The following is a 9,909-nucleotide window of genomic DNA, read 5'->3' as shown; positions in this document are numbered from 1 at the left end:
CTGTAATGTTGAATGGCTATAGTCAATGGTTAAATTTTAGGGGGGGGGGTTATTATGTCATTGAGACATCCGTAGTATTGGTATCAGTGATACTCGCCTTCAGTCATAAAAAATATGCCATAAAACAAATATAAAAAATATACTGTCTTTGTTGTTTCTACATTAATTTGAAGATTGAATTAGAAATTATTGCAATATAAAAGTATATTTAAAAACTTTTAATGTTAGGTGGGATCAGTTGTGATTAATTTCAGAAAAATAAAAATGTATGATTAATTAGTTATTTTTTTAATTGATTGAGAGCGCTTATATATATATATATATATATATATATATACTGTTTCACGGCATTGTGTAAGTTCAATTAGCTAACTACACAATACTCAATTTAAAGTAATTATACTACAGTCAAGCCATTTGCAAAAGTAGTTACATTACACATTACTAACAAAAAGTACAGCTAACTATATTGAAGCTAGTTAAGCAGGCAATATATTTTTGAATATGTAACTATCCAATGTTATAATTTAATCAGAGATTTTTATGGCACAGAAAACTGACTTTTGAGATGAATGAAAAATCTCAGTTGGGGGGACAGCATTAAACTTGAACAGATAAATGTACTCTAAATTTAACTACATCAACAAAAATACATCCTAATTGCACTTATTTCAACTCAAATACTTATGTTCAGTTGCTGTCTTAAAATTTTAAGCATAATCAACTTGGTTGTACAAGTCATTTCAACTTAAAGCACATTAAACCGACTTAAAAAAAAAAGTCAAGTTCATTTAACTTATAAAAAAAGTTGAAATTGCTCAACTTATTTTGATGTTGTAATGTAAAAAAACATTAGTTGCCATGATTTACTGATCATGTTTTTAGAGTGTGAGACAAAAACTTGGACAGCAGCTTTTAACCATTTTTAAGACCTAAATTACGATCTGCTGTAGGTAGTTTATTGTAGAAGTCTGGATTGGGGGCAGGCCCAAAATAGTGAGATTCTGCCAGTTGTAGTTTAACAGTCTTTAACAAGCTGAAGGAAAAGTAAAGAAACAACATCTAAAAGAAACAAAAGCTGTTTTGATCTGTCATCTTTAAAGATAAAAGTCCTCTAATTAAAGAATCACCCATATACGTGTGTGTGTGTGTTAAATTTCCCAAGCTTTGACCTCTGTGACCTCTTTGTTCCACCTCTAGGTCATGTCCCCCTCTAGCCGCTGGTCCATGGGGCATATTTTCACCCCGCACCGGCCTCCTCTTCATCCTTCTTCTCTTCCTCATACCTCACGACTCCTCCATCATTCACACAAAGTTCAATTTCAGGTCTTCTAACATTTTCCTTTCCTTGATTTCTTTTTCCCCTTTTTTTATTTATTTTTTATTTTTAGGGCTGTCGGTTACTTAAAAATGTGAATAATTATTTATTTTATGTATTGTTTATTTTAATGTTTGCACTAAATTTATGTTAAATTGACAGGCCTAATGTTTTTGCTTATTTTGTCATTTTTCTTGGTCTTTTTATTTTTCGCTTAATTATTAAAAGGAAAATTCCAGGTTAAAGAAAGGTACAGAAAATAATTTTAACTCATCTCTCAGATCTGTTTGTTTGATTCATCTCTTCATCATCTGAATCCTTCTTTCCTGTCGTCCTGCAATGGTCTGTCCGTCCAGAACATCAGCTGACTAAACGAGGATAGAAATATTTCAAGATTTCTTATCCAAGACACCAACTCACCGTTCCCTGAGCTGTGTTATCAAACCATTAAGCTCCTTTTCAGTTCGATGCCTCATATTAGAGTTTTATTGCATAAGATTAGCGTCTGTTTCTTTTTTTTAAAGCATTTGGATATGGAGAAGAATGAAGTTGGTGTGTGTGTGTGTGTGTGTGTGTGTTTGAGAGCAGTCAGAGGTAGCTAGGCAGAGTGAGGATTATGTTATTTAATATTCATGCAGCTGCATATGGAAAAACCTGATAAAGAACTCAAGACAAGCCAACAGCAGACGTAAACGACCCTGCATTTGTGCGCGTGTGCGATTCACGTTTCCGAGCCATGTATAGCTGAGCTTTATGTGGAGCAAGGCTGAGCTGCCGTGGCAACAAGGAAAAATTCTGGGGGTATGAAAAAAAAAAAAAAAAAAAAAAAGGGAACGCAAGATCCAGTGTGACCGCCTTTAACCTTCTAAATTACTAGCGCATTCTGACCCACTCTCCTCTTGTTTTTTTCCCCCTGTGTGCACCCCAGATGGAGCAGCCCTCAATGGATCAAAAGGGCCACGCCAATGTTCCCTGGATAGTCGAGCCAGGACAGGAAGCCAAAAGAGGAGCCAACACCAAGTATGAGACCACTATTTTCTAATATACACCCAAAATACTGTCCACTCCTGTGTGTGTGCCTTACAGAGAGCGCCCTCTAGAGGCCCCCCACGGAGCCACGGGCCCAGTGACCTGTGACAAGCCCGCGTCTCTCCGCCCGGCCAAGCCCGCCCGTTTACCGTGGCTTCTGCATGATGACGCTGCCGCTGTCTTTTCTCTCCTTTGATCTTTTGCCCCCTCTTTCTTTCTCTCTCTCTATCTATCTATCTCTTGATATCACTCGCCCCCCACCCCCACCCTCTCTGGCCGCAGCACGATACGGGAAGGTCCCGCTCAGCCCTCAGGGCCGCCACGCTGCCGATCCTCCTCCAAAACACACAAAAAAGTGATGCAAGCGGTTGTTTTTCATTCAGTTTTTCTCTCTCTCTATCTCTTGATCTCCCGCGCCCCCCCCCCCCCACCTCTCTGGCCGCAGCACGATACGGGAAGGTCCCGCTCAGCCCTCAGGGCCGCCACGCTGCCGATCCTCCTCCAAAACACACAAAAAAGTGATGCAAGCGGTTGTTTTTCATTCAGTTTTTCCCCCTCTCCTCTTTTGATTTCTCCTTCCCCTCCGTTGCTCGCTACGCTTTCCTCGGCTTCTTCGAGAAGCGCCTCTCCAGCCTTTCCCCACCGCCCCCCTCGACTGCTTGAATGACAACTTAAAACCGTAATGCTGCTACAAGCCTTATAAACACACATGTTGTCGGGATTTGCTTTCTTTGTTTCTTTCTGACTAGACAGCGTAGGGTTAGCAAGGCGGGAGGGAAATGGAGAGATTTTTGCGAGGTGGGGCATCTGAAATGGCTGGCATAGAATGGAGATTGGACTTCACACGAAGGACATTTTGCTTGTGTTGTTTCTTTCGTCTCGTAGTGAAGTTTTACTTTTTAGTACCAGCGCTTGTCAGAGAAAAAGGAAACAAAAAAGTCTGCTGTAATTTTAATTCCCTTATTTAGGGGAGATTTTTAGTTTTTTCTTAAACAGCACACGAGTTACGAGCTTGTTTTAGTCAGTCTAAGCATAAAACTAATTTGTGGACGCAGAAGTTTGTCAGATAGCATTTAACGAAGGCTTACTTTACGACGAGACACCCGCCAAGAATTGTCTCTCAAATTGCGTGTATTCCTTACTTTCCGAAAAGTTTTCCCGTCGTATTTTCTTTTCTTTCCCTTTTTTTGGTTTTGCCTGTGAAAGAAAACCCGAGCCAGTCCTGAGACATGCAGTGTAGTTGATGGAAAGCATGCAGTCCATGTGAACTGGAGAAGGGGGGGCTTTTTTTTTTTGATGGACACTTTGGATAAGTGATGTGATTTCATTCACAGGGCAATGGCGGACGCCCATGTCTATTACAGTGGAATTCAGAGAATGTAGCCTGCCCCTAACATGGACCCTCACTCTCACATGCATTGCAAAAACGGACCACAAATACGGACCCTAAAAGCGTCACTGGAGCCTCTCGTAACACACGTGTAAGGATTTGCACAAGGACTTTTTCGCCTGGGACTTGGTGTACGCGTACAAGGACTGCCGACGTGGACCCTTTTAACGAAACACTCGCATGCACTCGCACACACACACTGCATAAAAAAACAACAACAGGAGGAGACTGTGGAATTTGAATGTATACTTTTCAAGAGGCAGCGATTCGAGTTGCGTTCTGAAGGACGGCGGCCGACAGAACTTTGTTGCGCGAGAGACGGACTGGGGAAGGACTGTCGCTATGGCGACTCGGACACACTACACTGACTTTTCACCTAATATCTAGTCCAAAATACCATGGCATGTCTGGACTGGGATAAAATCGGACATTTACATAAATTTCTGTATTTTTTCTTTTCTGTTTTCTTTGTTTCTATCTTCCTTTCTTTATTTCATTTGTTTATGGTTATTGATCTAAAAATATGAATATGCACAATGTGAATGGACTCATTGCACTGGACAACCACGAAACTGATGCGTCTCGTGCCAAAATCACTATGGAACAGTTGTTGACGTAATTGGCAATGCCACGCAGATTAATATTCATATATTGGCAAGAAATTTTACTGTTTAATAGAGAACTATATTACCATTACTGTAATATTTACAATTATTATTCTTATTGTGCAATTCTCGTCTGATGTCGTCTTAACGTAACATTATTTTTATATGACGCGTCAAGCTCAAATAAGCAGCCATTCGTGAAAACAAAAAAATATTATTATATTACTACGGAGGAACTGAATGTGCGGATGGCAACAGATATCTTATTTTCACTCATTGTCACTGTAGAATTTTGCCACAGTTCTGTAAATAAATATTTTGTTGACTCATTGTTCATATATGTAATTAAAAAAAACAAAGAAAAACCATGTATAAAGAATGATTTAAAAAAAAAATGGATAGGTAAACAAGGTACCAAATTTCGCAGGTCAAAGTGCAGCACATTAAAAGAAAACAACAGTATGAACAAGGGGTGGATTTGTGACATCATTGCTAACTAACATGTGTAGATAGGCTTGGGCTTCCAGCACACAGATTTTGTAAGTTTGGTCTTTATTTATATTCTTGAAAAGCACACGGAATAAATCCAGATTGTAGAACCATTGTCCGTTCTGTGAGCCATGTTCATTCCTTTCTTTCTGTTCAGCTACTGTATTTATAGTGTGGTTTTACGTGTGGAGTTAAACATACTCTGGATATTGGCAGCCTTGTGTCTTAATAGAAGATTCAATACAGAGCCTCCACAGTTGGTTTTGGTTATAAAATTGGTTGGTATATAAAAAGCATATTTAAACATTTAATTCTATCTATCTATCTATCGCTTATCTCTCATTGTATCTATACCTACCCATGTAATATTTTATCTATCCATCATTCTACCTATTTGTCTGTCGGTCTATTTATCTATCTATCTATCTATCTATCTATCTATCTCTCTCTCTCTTATCTCTCATTGTATCTATACCTAGCTACTCACCCATGTAATATTTTATCTATCCATCTATCTATCTATCCATCCGTCCGTCCGTCCGTCTCTGTCTCTTTCTATCTACAGTATATCGTTCTATCTGTCGTTCTGCATTCTATGTATGTACTTGTTGTTCTGTAGCTCTGTATGTACGTATTAGTGGCCTTTGGGGAGCTGCAACAAATTACGATTCAGTAAAGCCAGAGATCGTGTTAAAAGTTGTGTTGTGATAAGGACGGGAGTGTGCGTTTCAGGATAATATCTCCCTCAGGCGAGGTGACATACGGTTCACTTCTTGTGCACTCTGTTTCCATGGAGCTCGTTTCTTTCTCCACATTGCCTGCTTAACGCTACTCGGTTATGTTGCAGTAACAGGTTGAGAGAAAAACTACGCAGCCAGTTTTAGACAAACGACTAGGAACAACCACTGACTACCCAAAGAACGGCAACGCTCAGGCTCATTGAACACAACAACCTAAATCATAGAGACTTAAAAGCTGATTGTTAGGTTGATGGATTAGTTATTTTACATATTTTATAAACTTTAAATAATACAATAGAGGAGTTCGTAAAGCGTTTCTATGAGATGTGCATCCAACAGACATTTACAGCCTTGATTTCACCTGCAGCGCATTTTATTCCCCAATCTGTAAAGCGTTTACAGCATCTTTCTGTCAGAGCCTTATAAATCAGACGGCATCCCAAGAAAGATCCTATGTTCGTGAGGTGAGACGACTGCCGTAACCTTTTATCAGATACCCTTCACTTTCCATTTCATCATGTGCTCACAACAAAGATAGAATGAGAGATAACTGTAGTCTTACATCCCAGATGGTGTGTATCCTGAAGCCTTTGACTAAATTAAGCGTCAGGGGATAACCATTTATGTAATTATCTTACAGATCAATTAACACTTACAGAATGTGCCAAATAGATTTCTGCAGCGATATCAAAATAAAGGAGGCTTTGCGATCGTTCAACCAGTTCAGTCACGCCGATATAAAAAGAACAGAGAGATGCGAGAACTGGGCCAGAGCTTTAGGAACAAACAACATCAAACTGCGGGGAGCACAACATCCCTCACCTAGCATTTATCATCTCTGACAAAAAGAACAAAGTGTGCTTACCTAACGATGTCAGCGAATATTGACGTTTAAGATCATTTCAGATTAAAGCTACATCGAAAGCTACCATCTACTGCCCTGATCTAACATGTATTTCTTCAACTGTTTGTGCGCTTATGGCCATTTAATTCAGTGAGCATTTTATAATTTTGCCTTAAGTGTAACAATAACATTGTTTAGTTATGTCCTGCAATGAGCTATTGCTAACCAACACCTAGCATTTAGCAAAAGTGGAACACGATACACGAATGGACATTTTGTAATGTTAAACCTGATAATGGAAGAGAAAATGTTGAAGATGTGGGTTCCCTTTGTTTATATATATATATATATATATATATATCATGCAACTACAACTTTTGCCTCAATAAACTCCTAATTTACTGCTTATTAATAGTAAGGTGGTTGTTAAGTTTAGGTATGGGGTAGGATTAGGGATCTAAAATAAGGTCATGCAGAATCAGGGATTACTATGTGCTTTATAAGTACTAATAAACAGCCAATATGCTAGTAATATGCATGCTAATAAGCAACTAGTTAGTAGTGAGAATTGGTCTCTAAAGTGTTGCCAAAGTTTCTGACTAGAATTGCTATATAAAGATTTTACGTTGTCCTTATCTTGTAACTTGTTAGCGGCTTGAATTCCAATTTGAGGTGTGCCTGTATGTCATTTATTTGCTTATTTTGCAAATAATTGAATTTATTTTGCATTTAATCGTTCACAATATCACCAAGAATCCATATTAAGACTGTAAATTTGATTTGTTAGATTTCATGTTTACTTCATCATTCAGGTACTGCACAAAGGAGGTACGTCTATGTATAAAACATGTTAAAGATCACGCAATTGTGAGGTAAGTAATGAGCTACTTGTAAAACACCAAAATAATACGTACTGTAATACATCAATCAGTCAAGTTTTATCATTTTAATGCCTTTCCTTACCAGAAACACTGTCTGTTATGCTGCGACTGTGCTTAAGCCTGAAGATGCTTCAAAAGAAAGCTGAAGTTTAGCTGCATCTCTAATTAAACGCTCCTGAAGCAGGTAATCGAGCACTTGGGCTTCAGCAGAAACTTAGACCGATGCATTACAGCAGGAACAAAATTGCAATATACAAGAGCAGGCATGAGCACCCTTGAGCTAAAACATCCCATGTTAGAGCAGGCCCAATTGACAGTCTCTTGGAACTAGTGCTGTGGACTTTGTGTGATTTCACTGTAATAGGAACTTTTAGCAAGGGGTTTGCCAGTTATTTCCAGTTAAATACCATCATGGTTTAAAGGATAAATTTGCAGAATTTCAACCAACTTTGTATTATTACAATGTTTGTTGGTAGTATGTAAATGAACAATGCATACCGTTTCTCTATTACTTGCACCCAGATATCCACATTAATTGGTCAGCAAAAGTCCACCCGTCGCCACAAAACGTGTCATCATCTGCCAGACTTTTGAAGAATTTCAGGGCATATCATAGAAAATAAATTGTAATCAATTAAAATTAGCTTGTAAACATATGTATTTTGATGCACGTTTGAGCTCTAAGAAACATTTTCCAGATGATGCAAGACCTTAATATTGGCTCAGACTGTTATTCAAACCTTTCCATACTAATGTGAAGACGAATGATATAAAGGTTCTGGTAACAGTAAGCTCGGTCAGCCATCTCGGTTTAAAACATAAAATTGCAAGTTACTTGGCACGCCGACATTTACTCTCATTTTAACACAGACTTCTGAAACGTTCTCTTTTTGACCGCAGACTCTCCGCAGTTGGAGATTTTTTTAGTTTTGACAACAGGTGTTTCCCCAGATGTTGACGACGATTGCCATTTAGAATTTTGCCAATTAAAAGCAGCTATCGAGATGACAAGTTTAAATTGTGCGTGTAGCATTTGTAACTTGTTCTTAAAACAGTTGCTTACGCACACACACCATTTAGTAGCCCTGTCCTCGCAAACGGCAAACATGAATGACGTCAAACTAACAAATGATGTCAATTTTCTGCAAAATCGAACCCAGAATTTTGCCAATTAAAAGCAGCTATCGAGATGACAAGTTTAAATTGTATAATAAGGAAAGGAGACAGTTTTGAACACAGATGGCCTTATGCACTTGATGAAAAAAATTTTTTTGTTTGTTTGAATTTTTAACCAAATAAAAGTAATATATATTTTAATAATGCAGCTTTAGGTTGTCACTTTAAAAGATAATAGACACTCATTTTCATAACCACACAGCGGCTCTAGACAGTGGAAATTGTTGATGTGATAGTGGTTGTTGTATATTTTGAACCTGATCCCACAGCTCACTCGACCTGCTGTTACCTTTGAAAATATTGCTGTGCGCCCAAGGTTCAGATGCGAAGATGTTATTTTTGTGGCGTCAAACTCAAGTACCCTCGACTCCACTGTCGGAGGTGAGACGAAAGGACATTTTTGGGAGGATGCCTAGCATCCTAAAGCCAGCCGCCATGGCAACACTGGCCACGAGCCCGTTTAGGGCTTCACCTCCCCTGCAGTCAATGACGGGAGAGGCGAAAGAGAAATTACACCTGCCGAAGATCCACATTCATCTGTCAACGAGGCCAGATGCGTTTCGGAAGGGGACGAAGTTTTAGCTTTCCCTCTCTCACCCAAGGCAAAGCATAAGCAATCTCCCACGTCCTCGTTTAGGTCGAAGTTTTCTCACAGACGGGCGCGTGCGAAACAGTAAATGTGGTTATGTCACCAAGTTCCCATTTTGTTACGCCATATTTGCATTTCAAAAAAGTACACCCAATCCCGGGAACAGAAGGAAACGTTCCAAAGCGGTATGTGGATTGTTACTATCAGCGTAAAGACGAAGCATATTTAGGCCAAGTCCTCAAACGTTTATCTGTCAGACTACATTGCGCTCTGGAGCACTAGCAGGTCACTCGCAAGAAAAGCGTGTTTTCCTGACTCGACAAATTTGGTGGACAAAGACAAAGGTAGCCTGAAGTGTAAAGAGGCATTCACAGAGTGAAGCGGCCTTTATCCACACACTTATGTGAACAAGCTCAGAACCACATAGGTCAGACGACGAACGCCCCATCGTCCGTCATCAGATGATTTCAGCAGAGACTTTTCTTTCCCAAAATCAGCCCTTAAGACGTAGTCACGGTTACAACTACCATCATAGGAATAAAGTTACGCTTAGACCAGGGGTGCCCAATCCAGCTCCTGGAGGGCCACTTTCTTGCAGACTTTAGCTCCGAGAAGCCTGCCTGGTAGTTATCCCGAAGACTGAGGCTGTGTCAAAATATTGCCAAGGTAGGCTACTTGTTTTGAGTAAGCAATTACTTTACGCAACATAGTTTTTCAAGGACAAGAACAAACAGTTGCATAGTTTGAATGTATGTAGTACAAATGTAATTTGGATGTACTACATTTGTCACGTTGCCATTGTCATTTGATCGGTCCCACTTTATATTGTGTCCCTAATACCTGTGTAC

At 39.3% G+C, this 9,909-nt stretch overlaps 1 protein-coding gene across 1 annotated transcript in view; it reads left to right on the top strand.

Moving 5' to 3' along the window:
* Nucleotides 1-4,946, top strand: part of LOC107744944 (ankyrin repeat and sterile alpha motif domain-containing protein 1B-like) — a 145,833-nt gene extending 140,887 nt beyond the window's left edge. Inside the window, exons 24-25 of the mRNA XM_016558773.1 lie at nt 2,247-2,338; nt 3,682-4,946. Coding sequence (XP_016414259.1) covers nt 2,247-2,338; nt 3,682-3,730 — 141 coding nt within the window. The 3' untranslated portion in view covers nt 3,731-4,946. The remainder of the gene's footprint in view (nt 1-2,246; nt 2,339-3,681) is intronic.
* The last annotated feature ends 4,963 nt before the right edge of the window (nt 4,947-9,909 follow it).

Source organism: Sinocyclocheilus rhinocerous, unplaced genomic scaffold (genome assembly GCF_001515625.1).
Source record: "Sinocyclocheilus rhinocerous isolate Xijiao unplaced genomic scaffold, SAMN03320098_v1.1 scaffold258, whole genome shotgun sequence".
NCBI lineage: Eukaryota > Metazoa > Chordata > Actinopteri > Cypriniformes > Cyprinidae > Sinocyclocheilus > Sinocyclocheilus rhinocerous.
Note: the sequence above shows the minus strand (reverse complement) of the source record. Positions and strands in the feature narration are given on the sequence as shown.